Raw genomic sequence first — 23493 nt, 5'->3', positions numbered from 1 at the left:
TTTATTGGCCAAGGAAGCCGGCGTACAGCTTCCGGGTCATGTGGCCAGCACCCCTGCGCTTAAGCAAAGCATGGATGGAGTTTTTATTGTGGACTCATAAAAACACGTTACCTGTTCTTCTTTGAGACTAAAGCCCTGTGCATTGTGTTGCAGAGTCAGCATTAGAAACCTCTCGCCAGCTTCTAGACTTGAACCTGGGTCTTGCTGGCCCGCTACCAACTCGGCCTTATCACTGCCATAATGTTTATGAGTCCTGACAGGTGAACTCCTGAGTTGCAGAGTTCAGGTAAACTCAAGGACCTTTCGGAGCCTAGTTACCGGAGTCTCCTGGGATGTCTTCACCTTTGGTACCTTCAATGCTTTCTTGTATTGCCCTGTTCCCTTCCTCTCCTCTGCCTGCCCTCCCTCCGGCCCCGCAGTGCTCTTTCAACATTGCCCAGGCTGTCTCTTCCCGGCTGTTTTGGTTTTGTCCTTTTCCAAGGGCAGAGCCCAATGCTATGTTTTGTATATGGCGAAATTCCTTTGTCTGCAGACGCTGGTAAATATGAAATATGGTAACACAAAACTCTGATTTTCCGGTAGGTCTGTGGCAGCTGCAATTATAATCCAATAATAATACAATAAAAAAAAACTAGTGTTATGAGGTTTTTTTGGTGGTCGAAGGGGTCAACTGTATGCTTGAGCCCCCTTCTAATTCCTGGATTCAGCATGGATTCAATCCCTGGAATAGCCAGGCTAACTTCCCACTGAGGTTATAGCCCTCTAAGTAGGGGCCATTAAGGTCACAAAGGAAGTGGCTCTGTGCCAGATGAAAGATGGGTAGGTCCCCCTCCCTCAACTCGCCGGTAGTTAACAAGACAAAGGCCAGAGGGAGCAGCTAGAAGGTAGAAGCAAGGCTGCAGGCTGGGCAGCTGGGAGACAGAGCCATGCCTAATTTCTGTTGGAATACAAGGCTGTGGCTATGGGAGAAACAAGACTCTTTGGAGGTGTTAATGCTGTGAGCCCCTCCATCCTAGGCTCAGGTTGCGTATATGTGTAAATAAGCCATATATCATAAAGATTCCACAGTCTGCGCTGTCCCTCACTCCAAGGAAACCAAACCCTGGGTAAGTGCCAGGAACCCCTGGAATCTTGTGCCACTTGGAGATTGGGGAGTGTTGCGTTTGCCCTCTTAGGTGTGTGACATCATACTGGGTTTGTAAGGAAAGGGTTAACTAATTGTAAAATGACTAACCAATGGGAACCCAAGGGGCGGAGTTAACTGTGTACAGTATAAGGTTTTAAGCCAGGGACGTGGGTTAAACCACAGAGCCTAGGACTTGCTGATCAGAAGGTTGGCGGTTCAAATCCCCGCAACAGGGTGAGCTCCCGTTGCTCGGTCCCTGCTCCTGCCATCCTAGCAGTTTGAAAGCACGTCAAAGATAAATAGGTACCGCTCCGGCGGGAAGGTAAACGGCGTTTCCGTGCTCTGCTCTGGTTCGCCAGAAGCATCTTAGTCATGCTGGCCACATGACACGGAAGCTGTATGCCGGCTCCCTCGGCCAATAAAGCGAGATGAGCGCCGCAACCCCAGAGTCGGTCACAACTGGACATAATGGTCAGGGGTCCCTTTACCTTTAAGGTTTTAAGCACAGAGTTTTTTGGGGGGGGAGAGTTAGAGTTAGGGTGGTTGAGAAGACAGTCTGGAGTTAGAAGAAGAAGATAAGTCTGTGGGCTAGGCTAGTCTGGTGTTAGAGAGGGAGAGAATTTGTTAAGAGGGGTCAGTCAAACAGTTGAGATAGTAAGTCAGAAGGTATTAGGAAGGTATAGGCCAGTAAAGAAACTAAAGTTAAGATCCTGACAGGAATATTATCTGAGAAACCATAAACTTGTTAATGTTTGTAAAATAAACTTGGTTGTGGTTTTTTTGGTTCACTTTTAACAACTGTCTGGACTCAGTGTTTTACCAGAGAGTAACAGGCTGGTGGCAGTGGGGAAGTGGTGGCACGGGGATCAATAGACCGCTAAACGTCCGGGAACCCTGTGTGATCGCCACTAAAGGCATGCAACAATACCATGCATTTGTATACTGCTTTTGAAGCCTGCAAACTATGGCTTCAGAATCAGGAGCCTTTGCCCTCTGGGGTGGTTCCCTACCTTTTCTCTTGCTGCCTTTAATCATCAGCATCATACGTGCACTAAAGATGTCCAGCTAAACATCGGGAATGACTTTCTGACAGCAAGAGCTGTTTGATAGTGGAAAGGCCTCCCTCGGGAGGTTGTGGACTCTCCTTCCTTGGAGGTTTTTAAGCAGAGGTTGGATAACCATCTGTCATGGATGTTTTAGTGGAGATTATTGCAATGCTGGGGGGTTGGACTTGATGACCCTCAGGGGTCCCTTCCAACTCTTGTATGATTCTATAAGGCTAGCTGTGGTGGACGCTAACCAGAGTTTACAGAGCCATTTCAGACGAGCTGAATAGGATTCACAATGCAGCAGTCTGATTGGTCCTAGAACAATAGGATCCAAAATGCAGCAGTCTGATTGGTCCTAGAAGAATAGGATTCAGAATGCAGCAGTCTGATTGGTCCTAGAACAATGCAGCAGTATGATTGGTCTGCAGGAGCCACCCAATCCAGCTCCAGATGGAAGTGAATCCACAACCTGATTGGTCTACAGGAGAATCCTGGAATTAGCCAATAACGTGGGACCCATTGTGTAAATAATGTATATAAAGCAGATACTTTGAGGGGACTTTCATGCCTCCTCAGGACCCAGCGTACGCAAAGAATTTGGGGGCAGGCCCAGCATGGGTACCCGCCACAGTCAGCAGGGTCACTGGCCCTCTGTCGTACGAGGTGCTAACGGATGCGGGGCAATGCTGGCGCCGCCACTGCGACCAGATACGGCGATGATTCCCAGGAGAAAACCAGGAGGAGGACAGGTCGGAGTTCTAGGCCCAGGGTTGAGCTTCTGGTCCCCCTTCCTTACAAAATGTGAGAAAGCTGCAAGAACAACAAGCAACTTATTGCTGGGAGACAAAAAGTGAGTCCAGGTGTACACTGAATATGGGCTGCAGCCATATCACTTGACAGGTGCTCCCTCCATAATAACCATGTGTTGAAAGGGAAAGGTGGAGCAAAACCGGACTGTTACTGATTTTTGGCTGCCAGAAGGCAGGCTGAAGGCTGCTCCAGGATAATAGTTTTATTTTATTGCACGCCGCTTCGGTCACTTTTGATTTTGAAGCAGTAGATAAAACTGCAAGTAAAATAAATAAATGAAGCGCGCAGGAACCAAGCTCACAGTCTTGCCACACACAAATCCAGTCCTGGCTGGGCTAAGCTTTATTTGTCTCAGCAGCCTGATGTGGAAGGGAGAAAGGAGAGCCTTTTTTCCATGCTGCTGCTGTTAAAATAATTAGGAGTCAGAATCCTTGCTGATCTACTGCAAATCACTCAGATCTATCACTATATTGCCTTCTGGTCACTAACTGCTCTACAATGGCAGACTTGATTGCCAGCCTTGCCAATCCTGAGATTGAAAACTCCACAGGCCTTTCCCCCCTTCCCTCCCCACTTTTGCTGCAAAGTTCCATACAAATTAGAAAGAGTGATAGTTGTTGCTACTTGGGCCACAAGCTGAGGTTGATTAATTGTGGGCAGCAGTTTTAATGGAGAAAGTCAAATTTGAATTGGTGAGGCTGAAAGATAAGGGCACAATTATGTTCTGAAGCAGACACCTCTTATTGGTGTTTTGGCGATAACGCCATTTTATTTAACTTCGGTCAGTTAATCAACTGTTTAAAAGGGAAAGGTGATTAATCAGCTATGGTTGCAGTCCTGAACATATTTACTAGAGAGTAAGCCCCATTGAATAATGTGGGGTTTTCTTTGAAGTAGAAGGTGTAGGATTTCCATCTTAATCAGCTGACTGCCCTAATTATTACGCTGTTACCTTATCACATGTGCTTTAAAAGGGAAAAAATAGCTTGATAATAATAATAATAATAATAATAATAATAATAATAATAATCCCCAACCAAGGGCTAATATGTCAGGATGTAGTACAATATTGCTGCACTTGACTCCTTTGGGAGGAAAAATGGACCATTATTATTATTATTATTATTATTATTATTATTATTATTACAAGCACTACCACCAAAGGCTTTGCTGCTGGATCAAAATGCTTGCGAATTACCGGTAAATCTCTGGAGTGTCTGGAGGCGGTTGGAGGATGGATGGCGGCTAACAGATTGGGGTTGAATCCTGACAAGACAGAAGTACTGTTTTTGGGGGACAGGAGGCGGGCAGGTGTGGAGGATTCCCTGGTCCTGAATGGGGTAACTGTGCCCCTGAAGGACCAGGTGCGCAGCCTGGGAGTCATTTTGGAGTGACAGCTATCCATGGAGGCACAGGTCAAATCTGTGTCCAGGGCAGTTGTTTACCAGCTCCACCTGGTACGTAGGCTGAGACCCTATCTGCCTGCAGACTGTCTCGCCAGAGTGGTGCATGCTCTGGTTATCTCCCGCTTGGACTACTGCAATGCGCTCTACATGGGGCTACCTTTGAAGGTGATTGGAAACTACAACTAATCCAGAATGCGGCAGCTAGACTGGTGACTGGGGGCGGCCGCCGAGACCATATAACACCGGTCTTGAAAGACCTACATTGGCTCCCAGTACGTTTCCGAGCACAATTCAAAGTGCTGGTGCTGACCTTTAAAGCCCTAAACGGCCTCGGTCCAGTATACCTGAAGGAGCGTCTCCTTCGTTCTGCCCGGACGCTGAGGTCCAGCGCCAAGGGCCTTCTAGCGGTTCCCTCATTGCGAGAAGCAAAGCTACAGGGAACCAGGCAGAGGGCCTTCTCGGTAGTGGCGCCCGCCCTGTGGAACGCCCTCCCATCAGATGTCAAAGCGATAAACAACTACCTGACATTCAGAAGACATCTTAAGGCAGCCCTGTTCAGGGAAGTTTTTAACGTGTGATATTTTAGTGTATTTTTGGTTTCTATGGAAGCCGCCCAGAGTGGCTTGGGAGGCCCAGCCAGATGGGCTGGGTATAAATAATATATTATTATTATTATTATTATTATTATTATTATTATTATTATTATTATTATCTCGATCATATTTTCACTTGAGGAGGATATTTTGGGGAATAATTTTTGTGTGTGGAATAATTCCACACAGTTCCAACTACCAAGTCAGTTCCAACTTCATCTTCTACAAAATTGACAAATATTCTTCTTATGGAGTGGGAAAGTCTGGTGACCTTGGGAGCTGCATTTCTTAATTGAAATAAGGTGAACTGGAAGGAAACTGGGGTGCCGTACGTATACTTATTATTGTTGCTGTGGCAGGAATGTCTCCTAACCAGCTGAAAGAATGGGAACTATTATGTCGATGCATAAACCGAGGGTCTAATAAACACTTTCCAATGTGGGCAGCTGCTTTGGGAAGCATTCCAAATGCATGATGTGCTTAACACCCCTAAGCAGACCCCCCATTAATGTTTATTACTGTGATATCAGCATGCTTATCAAAGGCTGTCCAAGTGCCTTCTCGCAATGTCTCTTTACAATCTCCTTGGCAAAATCCCTTCTCTCTGCCGCCACCTTCCTCCCTCCTGTCTGAACACTTAGCACAGCATTCCTCAAGGAAGCTGCGAAAGAACAACGGGAGAATGTAATAATTATGCAGCCACAAAGGAGATACACAGTAGGATTTGAGGCGGGGGACTTGCAGGTTTAGTTTCTTTTCCTTGGCATTATTTGGGCTCCCTGGAAACAACTGCATTGTTTTCCAGCAGAGTACAGGCTTTGATACCGCTAAAATATGCCGTGGACTAATCTGGACTCGATTCAGTTTTGAAATTTGTTTATCCCGGTGATGTGCTGTTTCTACCACCACCCCGTTGTTTACATCGTTTTGAAATAAACAGCAATAGAAATAATGAATGTATTCAAAGAGGAAGGGCGAAGGAATAACTGGTAGCAAGCAAGGAGGGTGACGAGACTCTCCATTTCATTTTTAGTGTTCTTAAACTTGCAATTGGTTATTAGATTTTTACATTCCCAGACAGACAATACGTTTTTTATCCAAGTCACACAGCAAGAAAATGCCTGGAACACTTGATAAAATCAGAAAAACAAAAGAACCAGAGCTGAACTATTGTGAGACTGGGAGTAATAGCCAGTTTCTTCTTGAGCACAACACAACAACTCTTATTTATGGGAAAAGGTATAACTTTAAATAAGGTGTATGTAGAAGCTACTTTCCATGATCTGGCTATTATTTTAAAGTTCAAGCCACATGGTTTATGAAACTAATACACAGTGCTTGTTTTGCCAAAAAAAAAAAAAGTTTAAGCATACACTCATTTTCTCACTCATATTGAAACACCGTCCCTAAATGAGGCCAAACTTAGATTCACAAAATGTTTAGGGGTATGTGTACCCCTGCGTCCCCCCAGAAAAAAACCACTGCTAATACGTAAATGCATGCAATCTGGAAATGGTTAGGTATTTCCACTGAAGTCAATGTGACTTTAGGGCTATTCACACATTCCTGTACCTTCAGTGAGTACACAATTTGTATTGACAAATAGTTGAGCTGTAAACATGTACAGTTATTCATATGTAATGTTCAGTGAGTGTACAGATAGGGTACCTGCGTACACAATAGTTATAGAACCCCAAAACCACACAGCGGGAAGGGACCCAAGGGTCATCTAGTCCAACCCCCTGCACTGCAGGAATGTCAGCTAAAGCATCCACGACAGATGGCCAAAATCAGTAAGCTGTACAAATCAATAAGTGTATACTCTTTCGCACCAGCCCTTGTACAGGGCACAGATGGTTTGCACCTATGTTCAGCGTAATGTGTGAACAAGTCTTTTGTGAGAGCGGGCTGCTGGGGACAGACTCGCAGGTCTACACCTATAAGCTGGACTCTCTGGCACTCTGCAGTAACGGACGAGTTTCTCAGACAAGGGGGCCCGTATTGGTTCCTGATGGGAGCCTGATGAGGCAAAAAGCTACCACACGTCCTCCCACTATTTGCAGCAGTGTCAATACAGGGTGGTCAAGGTAGAGTTAGCAGCCCCCCCCCCGCCTGCAAATTGCCCTGGTGGCATCTAAAGCATTTCCTGCAAGCTTAAATCCTGTTGATTTCACTAGAATGCTGACATGCACCTTAACCTGTATTGCTCTCTCTGTTGGATTCCTTAAATATCTGCATTAACTCTAAACTCTATGTTCAGAACAGTAACAGAAAGGAACCCCCTACTGATTTCCATATTTCTTCTTTTCCGCCCCATTTGTGAGGTGTTGCCGCGACTTGACAACTGAAAGTCACTTACAAAGCTGAAAGTCAAGCTTAGAATTCTGCAGAGGAGCTGATCTCTTGCAGAAAGTTGTCTACCGGCTCACAAAACTTGCCTGGTTTCTGTGATTGTCCTGCATTTTGTTATCTCCTAGTTTATTGCTCGTTTGAGCTGAACACTAACCAGAAAGGGTGCAATTTAGATCAAAGGGACATTTAACAGATTTGCTTAATATCAGTATTTATATATAAAGACGGAAACCTCATTTTAAAAATACTTTTAAATTAACGTGCAGAGCTGGTAACAAATATTTCTAAAAGCTGTTTGAAAGCTCAGTTCAAAAACAATTATCCAGATGATCTAAACTGCCTGGATTATTTACACCAAATACGGCATATCTCACTGCTTTCTCTATGAACTCAGCGCAGGGTAAAAAAAAAAGAACGTACATCTTTTAAAACTTTTGAGAGTGAGCCAAAGCAAATGGTTACTTTGCAAACTGCATTTTCCTCCCACAAAGGCTTAAAAACAAGCTACATATTATCCCTTATTACATCCCCCTACCTAATGCATTTTTTACCTGCTTCCAATCGGAAGGTAGTAGCATTTTTGTATCGGTTGCAGGGACCTTGCTATACGAATTGACCATCTGCAATTAATTCGCACTGTATAAATAGTTTTGAAGACTGAATAGTTTGCATTCCGAATGGAACAGTCTATTTTTAGCTCTTGGAGCTGGCTTGTTTTGTGTTCTCTGTAGAAGCAGGAACATTCTTTATTCTTTCTTTTTTTAAGTGCTTTTTTTTTGTTGGTGCTTAATTAACTCAAAAGAAATCATAATCAGAGAAGACAACAGGAAGAGAAATCCAAATAATCTTAAAATTTCTCGGAGAAGCTGAAGATGGCTGCAACGCAAGAAAAAAGTCTCCGGAGAGAACAGTTTTTGCAAAGTTGTTTTTCCTACCCCTTCGCGCATTATATAAGTGCCTGTTTCTCTTGTACCTATTGATTACAGAGAAGGCTGGCTTGTAAGAGGTGTGGCAAAACGCTGGATAAGAGAATCTTGAATACAGCAAGTGCTATTCAAGAGAGAGTTATATCTGGAAAACTTTGCGATAACAAAGCAGGGCTAGAAACAGAGGCAAGGCATATGCAAATATTTGACAGCATTACTTTTCCTTCAAATTACTTTGTGAGGATTTAAGAGTTGTTTATCTTCCACGCAGGGGGAGCCAGCCCCCACCCACAAATGGTACACTGCCTGTGATTTCTTTCTCAAGAGAACCCCATCTCTGACATGTGCTGGAGCGACAACTGTCAAACACTTAAAATGGGCCCGTGCAAACAAAAACAGACAAACAAAACCCTTTGCATAAAAACAAAAGATCATTGTTTGGCAATTACATTACAGTGTAGTTTATTATAAGGTGTATAAAAAAGTAACCAGAGTGTGTGTGTATTTTATATATATATATATATATATATATATATATATATATATATATATATATATATATATTGCTATCAATTTAAGTTTGGATATAGCAAATTGCAGGCCTCTGGACCTTGCTGTAAATTTTGCTCTCTCGTGAAATCTCCATTTTGCTTCACAGGCTCTTCTCCTTACGTATTACATTCGTGGTATCATCTTACCTATGTCTCTCTTATTTTTTTCCAGATTCTCTAGGTAACCAGGAAGTATAATATTATCACACAAATGCAATTTTCATTCTATTTCTTATGCTTTCAGTTTTATAGGAAATACATCCCTAATTAGCAGATACAAATGGCTTGATTTGGTTTTGGCCAATCCTTGGGATCTCCTCAGTATTTGAACAGTCTAATAATCATCCCTGAGAAAATGCGTGGGTATCCAAAGCCCATGTAATTTCCCCTCATCTTTGCAAGCCCAGGATCGTTTCACATAGGCCTTTCATGAGCATTGCTTAAAAGCTGTACCAGTAAAGTCTTTGTATGTTAAACCCTGACTCAAGAGTTCTCCAACCCACCTCAGACGATTGGAGAAAGTAACAAATGCACTATTCCCATTTGTTGTGACCGCTCAAGACATGTTACTGGACTAGAGAAAGGAGGAACACTAGCAGACAGATAGCTCCAACATTTATCTGATGAATATGGGGACATCTTATTCCATAACAACAAAAACATTTATACCTCGCCCATCTGATTGGCTTGCCCCAGTCATTCTGGTCGGCTTCCAGCATATATGAAAACATAATTAAACATTTAAAAACTTCCATTCAGATGCCTTCCATAGGTTGTATAGTTACTTGTCTTCTAGGCTTGGGGGTCACATAACTCCATACTCTTCAACATAAGGGCGTCCTAAGGAAAAGAGGGACATTTTGGGATCAAATCAGAAACCGGGATGGCTTCTGTAAATCCGGGACTGTCCCTGGAAAATAGGGTGAATTGGAGGGTCTGCGCTAGTTGGCTGGCATTAGTACTCATGCTAACATTTGTGGATCTCTGTGGTCTGAATTTTTGTCAGTTGCACAGAAATCCTATTTGCGAATCAGTTCCGACATGCAGAGAGTTGAAGGGCATAGTTGGGAGACAAGCATCTGTGTGGACTGAAGCGATGGAAACAGATGGTCCAGCTAAAGCACAAGGTAAGCATTGTCAGGAGAAGTAAGTTATGAAGGGATTAGAAAGTCCAGACCTGTCCAGCCAGCTCAGCAGTGGCCGAATGTGCTTTTATGTTAATGCATCAGGATTGGGTTGGTTGAAAGTTCATAATAAGCTTTGGACTGGAATAGGCAACAGATTAAACAAAAATAATATTGATATTGAAGGGCAAATTTAAAAGGATGTTAGATCTAACTAGTTAGCGGACTGGAACGTTGTGTGTGTGTGTGTGTTTGCGCGCTGCTTGCCAAGTGAATCACATACAACATGCTTTGTGCTTTTTCATAAAGTCTTTGTGGAATTTATATATTTTCACTGGCTATTTTCAGCCTGCTCCTTAAAGTAAATAAATAACAAACCGTGGGATTTTCAAGTTGGTAGAAATCACAGCACCTCTGCCACCCATTTCTAGTTCCTTGCTTTTTTGATGTGGGTGTGTGTTTGTCCGTTATTGGGAAAAGCGACTTTTGTTCTCAGTGTATAGTAAAATAGAGTAATGAACAGGATGGATCAAGAGTGGTGGGATTATCTCTCGCACAATAGGTAGCTCAGGTCTGTTCTTTCTGTGTGCACATTGGTGCAAGGGATGAGCAGCTTAAGTCTTCTGCCTTTGATTCCTAAACCATTTTCTCTCCACGTTTGCGAGAGGTCCTTGATAGGGTGCATCTGTTTGGTGTGTGCATGTCCCAAACCCTTGGTTATTACATAGGCACTCTCCATTGCTGTGTTTTTCAAACTGGGCAAGCACACAGGTAGTTCTTCACCAGTGTGCACAACATCTTTTTTTAACAAAAATAAATAAATCCCAGGAAGTGTGCAAGAGCAAACTTGGTCAGCTTGTTTCAGAACAGGGGAAATGAATGGTTGGGAATTTGGAAGTGAGGGAATATATACAAAAGAATTATTTACAACATGTCTTTTTTTTTACAATGAAAGCGGATGAAACCTGCAAAACCTGTTAGGCCAGAGGGGAAGGGGGACAAAAACTTGTGTGTGTGTGTGTTTTTAGAGACAATGGGCAGCTGTACTTTTTCCAATCCATTTTGAATTCTGTAATGATGGATGGCTTTCCTGAGGCTGTGGTCACTTCTCTAGAACCATGTTTGTGCGAAAGGTCTTTCCCCCCAAATCAGCAGCCCATCAGCAAACCCAGGAGTTTGATTTGGTCTGTATGCAAGCAAAGGTTTGCTCCTTATCCCAGTGACTTATTTATTGACCATATTGTGAAGTACATGAGTTTGGGTCATTATTCATTAAATTTCCCTACTCATTTCAGTAAATATCATTGATACGGACTGGGTCTGTCCCATATACCACTTTTATTTTTCTTCTTCTGTGTAAGGTTGTACTAGGTAAAGTACTTCTGTGGCAGATTACTAATATGTTTTGTAAACTTCTTAAAGCTTAATATCCCCTTCTAAATCTACTCGGCTAACTTCCCCCTCCCCCAGCCCAGAGCTAACCACTTGTTTCACGGGGAGAAATACTTGCAAGCAGTTAGATGTGTGTGCAGCCTGCTTTCGGCTAGAACTATTTTACCTAAGACAGATAATGGCTTGGTTTGCACACAAACCTAAGGCAAACTACAGGTTAGTATGAAAAACCAAGTGTGCTGGTCACATTCGGAAAACTGTGGCTGCTCTGCTCTTTCCCCTGTCCTCCTCCTCCTGCATTTCTCAGAGCTAAGTCATGATTTAGCTTAGTGTTACATCTGAGCCAAGACTTGGAGTTTGTCTTGCAACCACAGAGCCTAGGACTTGCCGATCAGAAGGTCAGAGGTTCGAATCCCCGCGACGGGGTGAGCTCCCGTTGCTCGGTCCCTGCTCCTGCCAACCTAGCAGTTCGAAAGCACGTCAAAGTGCAAGTAGATAAATAGGTACTGCTCCAGCGGGAAGGTAAACAGCGTTTCCGTGCACTGCTCTGGTTTTGCCAGAAGCGGCTTACTCATGCTAGCCACATGACCCGAAGCCATATGCCGGCTCCCTCGGCCAATAAAGCGAGATGAGCGCTACCACCCCAGAGTCGGCCACGACTGGACCTAGTGGTCAGGGGTCCCTATACCTTTAAACAAACCACAAGCTTTAACCTGAGGTTTGTTATTGGCTTAGTGGACATGATTTATTTGGAGGAGACAAACCATGAGTCTGGGTTCACAGAGCAAACCACTTTTTTGAGAAATACGTTTTGTCACCAGTGTAGTCTTCCAAACTGGACATTCATTCTTTGGAACCAATAGTGTGGTCCCAGGCAAATGGTGATTGGCTTCGCCTATATCTATCCTTAGTAGATTTGGGCTATCTATTCCTGGCTCTGGTCCATGGGGTCACGAAGAGTCGGACACGACTAAACGACTAAACAACATCATCCCTGGCTTTGCTTGATAATTAGGATTGCTCTTTGTTAATAACCAAGTCAACTCCATTGACTATTTACTACCGTACAGTCTGCTATTTGGCTTAGGAAAAGCGACTGGCTGCATTCAGAGAGACTTTTAGATCTTAACTTGCGACATGTATTGACTCTGACAAATGGGGTTTTGTCACCAGTGTGACTCAATCCGCAACCTAGTAGTGACTATCGACCCTCCATGTATTATCAACATTAAATATTCCTAGATACAGGGTAGTATTTTAAATAACAAGGTTCAATGCTTTCCCATCAGCTGTTATAGAAGGTCAGTTTACTACTTGAGAGTTTGTCCTTGTGAAAGCAACTCAGTTGAAACCTTAGCCCATGTTCGCCCATGCTGTAATTTTTATAAGGATATAAGATCATGATTTATCTCCCCTGCACTTCCTCTACACTTGGGAAGTCAGATGAATTCTACGTTTCAATTTTAACGACAGACTCCAACCCTAAGATTACAGAAAATATAGCCAAGCTCTTTGCTGTTGGCATGAAAACTGGGCCACAATTATTTAAAGGGAAGATGAGTTCAAAGTCAAAATCTTTGACATTTTTCACTATTTCTGATATATTCGTGGATTTTGTTATACTCTTATTTTAAAAGGTACAATTTGCATGCATTTGTATGGCATTTTCCCTCCGCTGCGGCTGTCTTGATAACCCCGTTCTATATTTGATGTTTACGGTCTGTTGAAACTGAATGTGAATGTCACTTAAGTGACTGTCAAGCTTCACTGGTGTGTATCTATGAGCTTTTGAACATTTGCGAAATTAAACTTGGATTGTTAGCATTCACGTGTGAATGCCAGCATTCTCCATATACTACCATCTAGAATGTATTCTGTCAGATTCTGGCAAATACATACACTGTCCTAAAAGAGATGAAGGAGTACTGTTCCTAAAATAACATTTTAGCATCAATTTTGCTAACTCCAGCACTAGACCTAGTGCCAGATCCTCATCTGGGATACATCAGTGTAACTCCCCCTGCCTATTTTATTTTGACAAAAGGCATTTCAGATGTAAAAATAGCTGCACTGTTTTCCTCCAGCTAATGCTCATCAATTTGCAGATCCGAGTTCTACTGTTAGTGTGTTGGTTTTTGTTTTTTTAAATAAACAAGTTAAAATTTTGAGCTTTATTAGCGGACTTTGAGCCAATAAGGTTAAAAAGGCGTATGGAACTGCTATTATATAGGAGGCTAAAAGCACGATGGTGGCAAAGTTTCATTAGGAACAATCGCAGTGCAGTCGTTTATTATTTGTCTCTGTTAGAGGCCAGGAGAAGTTATAAAAAACATGAGATAGTCCAGACAGGGATCTGAGCCAGGGTTTAGCCTCTCTTAACTATTGGGCTATAGGAAGGCCTGGCTTCTAAAAGACGCAACGAGGAGCCACTTCCTTATGTATTTTTTTGGAGGGGGTGGGGATCAGAGAGGGGCCAAGAGATGTTGATGCTCGTATTAGAAAACAACCAAAAGAACTCCTCCGATTGGCGACTAAAAACTCAAACAACAACCACCCCGAAATATTTCACTATAGAATATGTGATTGCACAATTGAAATGATTGGCAGCCAGTCTGGAACAGAAATAAATGGGTCTGTACACACAAACATACACACTAAAAGAACCTGCTGCTTTCCTAAAGAACTACGACTCCCAACATTCCTGGCAACTGGCTCTGCTGGCTGAGGCTGATGGAGTTGGAGTCTAGCAACATCTGGAGGCACTCAGGTGCCTCATCCCTGAAATATGACAAAGGTATTGCTGAAAAGGTGGTTTTTGATGAGGGAAAGTAATAGAGTGTAGCATCATGCAGCTCTAGTGGGAACTCATTCCAGGCCCTGTACTAAGTTTTATTTATTCATTTATTTGTAACAGTGTTTCTATACTGCCATCTTGTATCATAAAACATTGAGGCGCTGTACAGCAGTAAATATGAATACAATAAAGCAAAACAGCCTGAAAACAAGACAAAATGATTGTTCAAATAACTGGATAGTCATTTTTAAAGAATCAAACCAAGTAGGCATAAAAAAAACCCCACGAGTGTTCAAGACATGTTAACAATGAGGGTGCCTTATGAAACTTTAATGGTAGCATGGGACTGGCCACACTAACGGCCAATGTCTAGTTGAGGCCAGTCTGTAATATGGGAGATAGCTAAGAGTGCTCTTCCAGAGGAACTCACTGACCAAGCTGGGATATAAGGCAGTCCTTAGGCTATCCTGGACCCAAGTTGTTCAGAGCTTTGCATGTCAATAAGAGAACCCAAAACATGGATCAGTTGAATATGAGCAGCCAGTGCAGATGTTTTAGAGGTCTCGCATGTTGTCAGCTAAGTCTAACCAGTGCATTCTATACTATCTGGACCTTCTGAATTTATCATCATCATCATGGCATACACAGATACAGAGGTGTTACCCACGCAGTTAAAACTATTAAAGTAACCAGAAGCAACCATATACACCTTGCTAAATCTAGCTCCCCTTACCAAATATTTGCTCCCTGTGCAACTGTTAACATGTCTTGACTATTAATTAACATGATTTACAGTGCAGGTCTAGACATGTTTACTTTAAAGTAAATCCCACCATGACCAATAGGGGCTTTCTCCCTTGTGTATTTAGGATTGCAAGCTTTGCATGTTAACAAATATTTATCAGTGACCCTGCCATTTTGAAGAGGAATTGGGGGTGGGGGGGTCTGCTAGTTTAAATATGTGTGATCATGTAGCTTTGAGAAACTCTCCTGAAAATGTATTTTCCTTCCATGTAACAGTACAGACGCTGGTTCTGCAGAAAGCCAATGAGGAGTGTAGTAACAGAGGTTAGTGTTTTTAATACATCTGCCCGGCTGCTGTGCAACCTCGGGGAACGAGCATAGAATATTACGGGAATACTCAGAATTTTTATTCTGCACCTGCGGCAGGTGCACAGCTTGTCCCGACAATTTCAACACAAGGTTAATTCAAATCTGGCACGGAATTCAATGCCATCACATGCAAAGGCAATCACTTTCCTAACAATGACTCAGTTGTCAGTATATATTATGATATCTGTTTTGCCAAGTTTCCTTTTCTACAAAGCACATAATACTGTCTAAGCTTTGTCTACATTAGAGGAAATTGTGTTCAAGCTACTTGTCTGAATTTAAATCTTAGTGAGCTTTTGAGATTGCCCCATCGTAAAGCTGGATGACAAAACTACTCCATTGGTGTGTTCCAATAATGTCACCTAACAGTCTGTGTAGGGCTGCCATATTTTGAAGAGCAAAAAAGAGGACGCATTTGCAGACTACTACTTTAAACTATGGATCACTATGACGACTCCCATTTTACATAACCATGAGAGGACGTGTCCTAGAAAAAGAGGACATATGGCAACTTATCAGGTGGCATTTGCTGATACCATAATAGATTATTCTTTTTTATGTTTCTGCCCATATATGAATCCACAATTTTTCTGGTACTGTTGAGAAGAAATGGGAAGAAGCTGGGTTTTTTTGGATCTAGACATAAGTGTGTTGATTGTGTCTTGGCTGTGGTGCCATAAGTTGTTCAGACCTCAACACATGTTAGGCCACAAGTCTTCAAAATGTTCATACCTTGGACCCATCATTAGCCCCAATTTGCATGTTGGTGAATCATTTTAATTTATTTATTTTTACTGTTTGGTGGTAGTGCTGCTGTTATGACCCACCTTAGATCTGGCCACCAGCTGAAAGTTGCTCTCTACCAAGTCAATCCAATGGTCCATTTTCTACACTGGCTGGCAACAGCGTTCTAGGGTGTCAGGCAGAGGTCTGTCCCAATCTTGTCCGGAGATGCATGGGGTTGAATCTGACCTTCTGGACAGAAGGCAGATGCTGTCCCAAAGAGCTATGTCCCGCCTTCTTTTAAGTTGCCCATCCAGTCAACTAAATTCTCACACAATCCACCTTTTCATGAAAATTCATCTGTAATAAATTTACTAAAGTCGAACAGCAAATGCAGGGAATCAAATGCTTAGCGACAGAAGAAGGATTTATGGATTGTTGAATCTTGACTAAGATAAAAGAGATGGGCATGGGTGAGGTAAAAATACAATGCAAGGCCAGGCACTCATGATGGCAACTCCAGAGAAGATGGCCCAAATGGGTGGCTTTTCTTCCTTCTGCAAAATAGTCTAAAGAGGATTAAATATACTGTACTACGGTATATAGGAATAGTAAGTCTATGCATGATGCTCAGCATCTACAAGAAGAAATTTAAAAACAGTTCTCAATGCGGAAACTAGGGGGCAATATGACAAACACATTGCGGAGTTGGGGCAGAACAGGGATTCAGCAAAGGCAAGACAGAAATATTTTGAATAAATGACTGAGTGATATGAAAACAGGGGTTACACTGATGGTATTGATAAGGATGCAGGTTACTGTAAGAGGGCCTTCTCTGCAGTGGCACCCACTCTCTGGAATGGTCTCTCCTGAGAAATAAGACACAAGCCAACCAACAGTGGTACAATTCCAGCACATGTGGAAAACTTATTTATTTATTTACCATGGCTTTTTCTGGCTGCTGATGGGTGAGCTGATCCAGAATTTCAAGGATATTTTTTTATTCACCGTCTGTTTATTTTACCGCATTTTAAATTGCATTTGTATTTTTTTATATATATTATCGTACACAGCCTTCGGTGCCCAGGTAACGGGAAGTGTCTAAATATTGTAATTGACAAACGTGAGAGATGTATGCCTCTGGTGAGGGTGTTGCTGCCATCGCTGTGGCAACGTTGGCAGGAAATTTAAAAAAAAAAAAGCAAGTTACAGCTCAGGAAACTACCACTTTGCCTTCTGACTTCTGTTCCTCAGAGGTGGTGCTATGGCAGTGGTGGAACAGATGCATGGGCATGGTGGAAAGACCATTCTGAATAAGCATCACCTTAACCTCAGTAGGTGTGATAAATTCCATAAAGCGAGGGGGGGCGGGCTTGTCCCTACATACCCTGTGCAGACTCTCTTATTTCCTGAGAATGTTCACGAACCATCTAGAACATCCACAGTTTGGCCAGTGAGAAAATACAGCTCATTTAAAAAAGTGAAGCCAGACTTCTTAGGGCTAGTAACTAAGAACATTTCAAAGACTACAGCTCCCCGCCCCTACTTTCCATTTCTGTATTTTATTATTATTTTGTTTAAAAGGGCATAACTATATTCCTGTAAACTTTCCAAGTTCTTTGCTTTGCATTTATGCCTTATTTGTACCTCACTGAGTGAGGGCCATAACAGGCTGGCTTCGGCTTCACTTTTGCGACGTATAATTAATGGCAAGATTAGTGTGTAAACTGTACGTACACCGGATTTACCCTTTGTCCTGCGATAGTCATTAAGGATCATGGGGATAGGGGTGGAGGTCAGCAATTTTGAGGTTTTGTGTCAGCTGCTGCAGAGCTTAAGCAGGGAAATTATGGGTAGGACATCAATACCCCTACCGATCACCAGTGTTCACATTGAGAGTCATCTGAGCACAGAATCATGGAATTGTAGAGTTAGGAAGCAGGTTAGGTAAGTGAGGAGACACTTGGAATATGTGGCAGTGAAAGTGACCCCTGGCTCACTGGTGAGGGCCAGTGGAGAAAAACTGCTGCAGCATATGTGCTATAAATGGTATTCTGTTTGTTTGCGGGTTCAAAACCTGATGCCTGAGGCACATGGCTGAGACCAGGTGACTTAGGCCAATCAAAGAAACGCTCTACCTTCTGACCTCAATTAACTGAAATATTTCAACGTTTAGTTGCCCTACCGCATATAGTAAAAATGTCAGGCATGGTCAACCTAGGTTGATCTTGGTTTCTGTTCTGTTTCTTTCCTTTTTTTAAAAAAAGAACTAGTAATATCCCTCTCCCCTAAATACAAATTATTTTTAATCCAATCAGACTTGGACCACCTAGTGCTGCAACTGTATTAAGGGTCAGAAAATACTAATTTAACTTCTAAAAAAAGTAGTTAAATGTCTTTTTTAATGTCCTTTTTTTAAAAAAAACAAAAAGACCTCTGGAAAGGTCTGCTGGCCAAGAATTAAAAATAGCCCCAAGGTGGCGGGCAACTTTTCCTTCCTTTCTAAAGTGGTATGAGCTGGCAACTCTCCATTCCCTCCATATCTGCAAGACTGGCCAGAATCTTATCCACAAGGACTTGGGTTGTTTTCGTTTTCGAAAGGAGACAAAGGGCAATATAAAACTTGAACAAAACTAATCCTCTTCCTTCGCACACGTAAGATTTCTGGTGTTTGCATTATCCAGGGAAAAGCAGGTCATGATGATATTGTTACCCTGCAAAGGAGGGTTTTAATTTCGCTGGTTCTCCAAGCCAAAAGAAGACTCTTCCCCCCGTTTTTCCTGCTTACTACAAACTATATGTGTGTGAAGGGAGAGCATATATATAATGAAGAGCAGTGTATGTGTTTATGTGTGTGAATGAGTGATACATGATTATTTAGCATTGTGTAGCCGGCTGGGAACAGCCACAAAATGGCTGTTGTGGGGCTGCGTAGGCCAAACCAGTGTCATCTGGAACCGATCAGGAAGAGCACACCATTTTTCACACGTTGTGGAGTTTTGAGGGGATATTTAGAGGCCTTTCACAGGTACCATAGAAGTTACTGGTGGACATACTGGCACTGCATCAGCAACCCTTGCCTTAAAAACAACATATTTGTTGTTCAAAAGTCTCTTTCCCTGAGGCATTTTTTACGAGATGATCCAGGTAACAGAAAGTTGCCGCTCTCTGTTGTGGTTATGGGTCCGGTTTTAGGTGCCCTCCTTATGTTTTAGGGTTGTTTTGTCAGCTTGAGGGCTTGTATGAGGTTGAAGGATAGAAGAGAACCTTTAAAATAAATATAAATAAAACCCTCCAATGTATGCCAGTATTACTATTTTCACATTGCAGATCAGAAGCTCTATTTGACAAATCGGGTGCCTACTGAATACCACCTAATGATTTCACAGCTGAGGAGAGACTGGGAAGTTGGGAACTCTGTTTATGACTCACACTCTTAGCCATCACGCTTGAAGATCATATATGCTACCTCCATCTACTTATTATATGGGAACTGGATAGGAAAGATGCAAAACACACTTTTGCAATAACTCAAAAATAGGTTTCAAGCGAAAGCTGGGAATTAAAATGCAGTTAGAAAAGTTACTCACCTGTAAAGGACTGTAGCCTTAGTTTGAAAAATAGGCTCATATTGTTAGACAGTTGCATTCAGTACAGAGTTCTGACCCCCAAAAAAGGAGCTGGTTGCATTAAACATACTGTATAAGTCCCTGGCATTAAATCAAGCCTTCACTGACACCTTGCCTTGCAACTAGTCAGTTTAGGCTGCCCTGCTAACCTTCCATTGAACATTAGATCACAACCGTGGCAGTGGAATGAGTTTTCTTGCTTATCAAAGGAATTCACAGGCCAGTAGATAACCTGGACAGTACTGCAGACATACAGTATTCATTTCAGCATTTGTAGACGGCTTGTCCCTGTTAGCCTTTCTGAGGCAGCACCACAGCCTATTAATTTTTTGTTGAAATTACAACTGATAGGAAGAAAATGTCACACCAGCAGCAGTCAAAAACAATGCAAAACGTTGCTATAAAACAATAACATAAAGCGTTGCAAATTATAAATATTAGCTCAAAGCAGCTAACGACCAGAGGTTAAAAATAGGATGAGAATAGCAGGAGTTAAACACTCTGCCCTGCATCTTCCATGTGGCACGTCAAAATGCAATGCCAGCTTAATCAGCACGGAAAATCCAGGGGCAGAAATCTCGCGCATGTGGCAGAAGCATTTTTCCTTCCCCAAAACTGCGCCCAGTGCCTGACACGTGTCTTGCCTCATTTCTCCCTCCCTTGGCCCCTCGTTTCTTCTTCCTCATGCTGCCTACAGGTGCTACTGCCGCTACTTCACCGCCCCGCTTCTCTTCAACCAATCTGACCCATGATCCCTATGCATGACCAGCAAGGACTTCCTCTCCCTTTTAATTACAGCTATTAATTTGCTTTAATTGCCCAGGAACCCCATCGTGGCTCAAGGGCTCGCAGCATTTGATCAACACGACCCCCCCCCGCGCCGCATTTTAAATTATTTGAAGGCATTTTTGGTTACGCATTTTCAAAAGTTAAAGATCTGCCATTTCACCCGGTGCTTTCGCCTACCCCCGAAGCCTTTTTTTTTGGGGGGGGGGGCGTTGTTTAATCCTATTTTGTACAAAGTCCGCGTTGTGCACAGGATCCTAATTCCGCAGAGAGAGGGGGCGTTGGTGAACAAAAAGGAAACTGAGGTTCCCTCCGCAAAAAAAAAAAAGGAGCCAGAAGGAACTCCCCCCGCCCCGCGGGAAGCTAAATTTAAAACACACGCGCGCACTCACACAGCGCGCAAGCCCTGGGCGTGTCAAGAAAGGAAGGAGTCGGCATTGCAACGCGGGCAGCCGCTGCCGCGGATCTGCGCGTCCCTCTCTCCCGGTGGGTGTTTGAAGAGGGCGCCTCCAAGTCAGTTAACTCCTGACGTTTGGGGATCATGTGAATGGTTGAGTTCCCATGGTTCCGTGTGAGTTCGCCTTGCCCCACCCCGTCTCTGCCTCTCTCGCCTTTCCCTTCCTCTGTCGAATGCAACAGTAAAATAACAACAACAGTCGCAATCCTAATAATAATAATAATAATAATAATAATAATAATAATAATAATAATAAATGCAAGGGGAGAGAGGAGGGGAGATAAAATGGGGGAGGCAATAAAAAGAGAGGAGGAGGAGGGAAGGAAGTAAATAAAAGCTCATCATCGGGAGAGTTATTTTCGTTTACTGGGGAGGAGATCCCACTTGCTTCTCCCCCCCTCCTCTCTCGTTTCTCCTCCCTTCTTCCCTTTGCTCCCCACGTTTGCAAGGGGAAGCCAAAGGGGATTCGGCAGTCTGGAAACCGAACGTGAAGAGCGGGGAGGGAGAGAGAAAGAGAGCAGCGAAAGCGAGAGAGGGAGGGAAAAAACGAAGAGGGCCTCGGATCTCGGCAACCACCATTAAGGCGGAGGAAGAAGCGACAAGAGCGGCCGCCGCGGAATATCGAGGGGGAAAGGAGGGGAGAGAGATACTATTTCCCTCTCTCTCTCTCTCTCTCTCTCTCCCCGCAACCCAACCCAGGAAAGGAAAGCGGGGACTCGTTTGGCCAGCCAGCAGCCGAAGGCTTGGCTTTGACCCCCTTCGGGCGCTGCGCCCTTTTTTGGAGAGGGAGGCGGCGCGCGCGCGCGCGCGTTGCAAAAGGAGAAGGCAGGAAGAAGAGCGAGCGAGGAAGGCGAAAGAAGAAGAAAAAAGAAGAAGAAAAAGAAGCAAAGGGAGAGGGAGGGAAGGGACGGGAGGGGAAAGAAGAAGAAGAAGAAAAAAGAGGAGCGAGGAAGAGAGACAATTCTAGATTTTCTCCGTGCCCAGGATTTGGGGAGGTTTCTCTGCTTGGAAGCTGCTCTGCCGCCGCCGCCTTGGACCTGGAGGATTATATATATAATATATATATAGAAACAGAGACGTCTCTTAATATTCTCATTTCGCCCTCCCCCACCATTGGAGGTGGCGTGGAAGCTGGAAATATTTTTTTAAAGACCCAATTATTGTTATTATTTTACTGCTGCAGGGGTTGGAAAAGGGGGGGGGAGAAGGAGGAAGAAGGAGGCAGCTTTTTTAACCCGTGATCCTGCGGAGAATTTCTCTCCCCCCCCCCGCGCGCGCCAGTGTGGTCCCCCCCCTTTTCTTTTTCTTTTTTCGTGACTGCCAATCTCCCTCCGTTCCCTACACCCCCGTCTTCTTCTATTCCTAACCCCCCTCTTTTTCCTTTTTCTCCGGATCTGCATTGCGAGAGGATCTGGTCGAGGTGTGGGGGAGAAAAGAGGTTGGAGGCCCGGCTTGAGCAGTAGCAAAGTCATCGCTCTCTTCCCCCCCCAACCCCTCCCCTCCCCTTCCCCCCCCAACCAACCCCGTAGTAGGCTCCGCACTCCGCTCCCTCCATGTCTTTAGACAGCGGCAGCTGCGAGTAAAAGAATAAAAAAGGGGGGGAAGGAGAGAGGCTCCCCCCCCCCGAGATACACACAGCCGCCTTCTCTCCAGCCAGACCCGGTTGCTTCCTGCCCCACTCCCTTTTCCTCTCTCTCTCTCTCTGTCTCTCGGCTGCGGGTGCCCCCTCCTTTGCGCCCCCCAACCCCCGGCCTTTCCTCCCCACCCCCACCCCTTCCCTTCCCCCCCTTTCCATTCCGCCCCCCCCCCAAGATGGGCTGCTTAGGGAACAGCAAGACTGAGGACCAGCGCAACGAGGAGAAGGCGCAGCGGGAGGCCAACAAGAAAATCGAGAAGCAGCTGCAGAAGGACAAGCAGGTCTATAGGGCCACGCACCGGCTCCTCTTGCTGGGTAAGGGCGGCCGGGGGCAGCGGGGAGGAGGGCGTCTCTCCTTGGCGGGGGGGGGGTTGAGGAGGCCAAGCGCGACCCCCCCGCGCGCGCATACACGGGGGCGCGGGAGAGAGCGGAAAGGCAGCGCGGACGTCTTTCTCGAGGCCCGGGTCTCCCTGGGTAACGGGTGGCAATAACGGGGCCCAGCAGTGACTGGGCAGCAGGAGGGAGAGAGGTGGGGCCCTGCCTGCCAGGCCGCTCGCTTGCTTGCCTGCCTGCCTTCCCCGCGGGCTTCTCGGGGAAGCTCCCCCGGCTTGGCAGGAAGGGAAAAGGAAGCGGGTCTCCAGGGGTTGGCGGCGAGGGAAAAGGGGCCTGGGAGAAAGTAGGCCTCGGGCCCTCAGCCGCTGGCTGCTCGTACTGCAGCCACGCTTGTGGGGTGTGTGTTTTCAGTGGGGAGGGGTGTTTTTGGCAGGGGGGTGACAGCTCGGGGCAGGGGAGCCAGCTAGGCACACGAAAGGGTCCCGATCCTTTCTGCTCCCAACACGTCCTTTTCACACGTTTCATGGACACGGGTGTGTTCCTTGGTGAGCAAGGAAACCCCTTGGGGTGGATGACAACGCTGGTTGGCCCTTTTCCTCTAAACCTCCCTCCCCCCCCCACTGTTTGGGACCCCCCCCCCAAAGTGGATAAGTTGTAACTGGTAGCTCACCCTACTCCTAGGATTTACCTTAT

At 44.5% G+C, this 23493-nt stretch overlaps 1 protein-coding gene across 5 annotated transcripts in view; it reads left to right on the top strand.

Annotated features, from left to right (window-relative positions):
* GNAS (GNAS complex locus) overlaps positions 1-23493 on the top strand; it is a 172064-nt gene that overhangs the window by 46300 nt on the left and 102271 nt on the right. The window contains exon 1 of one of the 5 annotated variants that reach the window (XM_081917108.1): positions 21128-22782. The exons of 2 other annotated variants lie outside the window; for them this stretch is intronic. In XM_081917108.1, coding sequence (XP_081773234.1) covers positions 22644-22782 — 139 coding nt within the window. In that variant the 5' untranslated portion in view covers positions 21128-22643. Of the gene's footprint in view, positions 1-21127; positions 22783-23253; positions 23346-23493 lie in introns of those variants that run through there. 2 more of the 5 variants (XM_081917109.1, XM_081917111.1) reach the window with 2 other exon arrangements.

This window comes from Podarcis melisellensis, assembly GCF_964234715.1.
Source record: "Podarcis melisellensis genome assembly, chromosome: 6".
Lineage (NCBI taxonomy): Eukaryota > Metazoa > Chordata > Lepidosauria > Squamata > Lacertidae > Podarcis > Podarcis melisellensis.
Note: the sequence above shows the minus strand (reverse complement) of the source record. Positions and strands in the feature narration are given on the sequence as shown.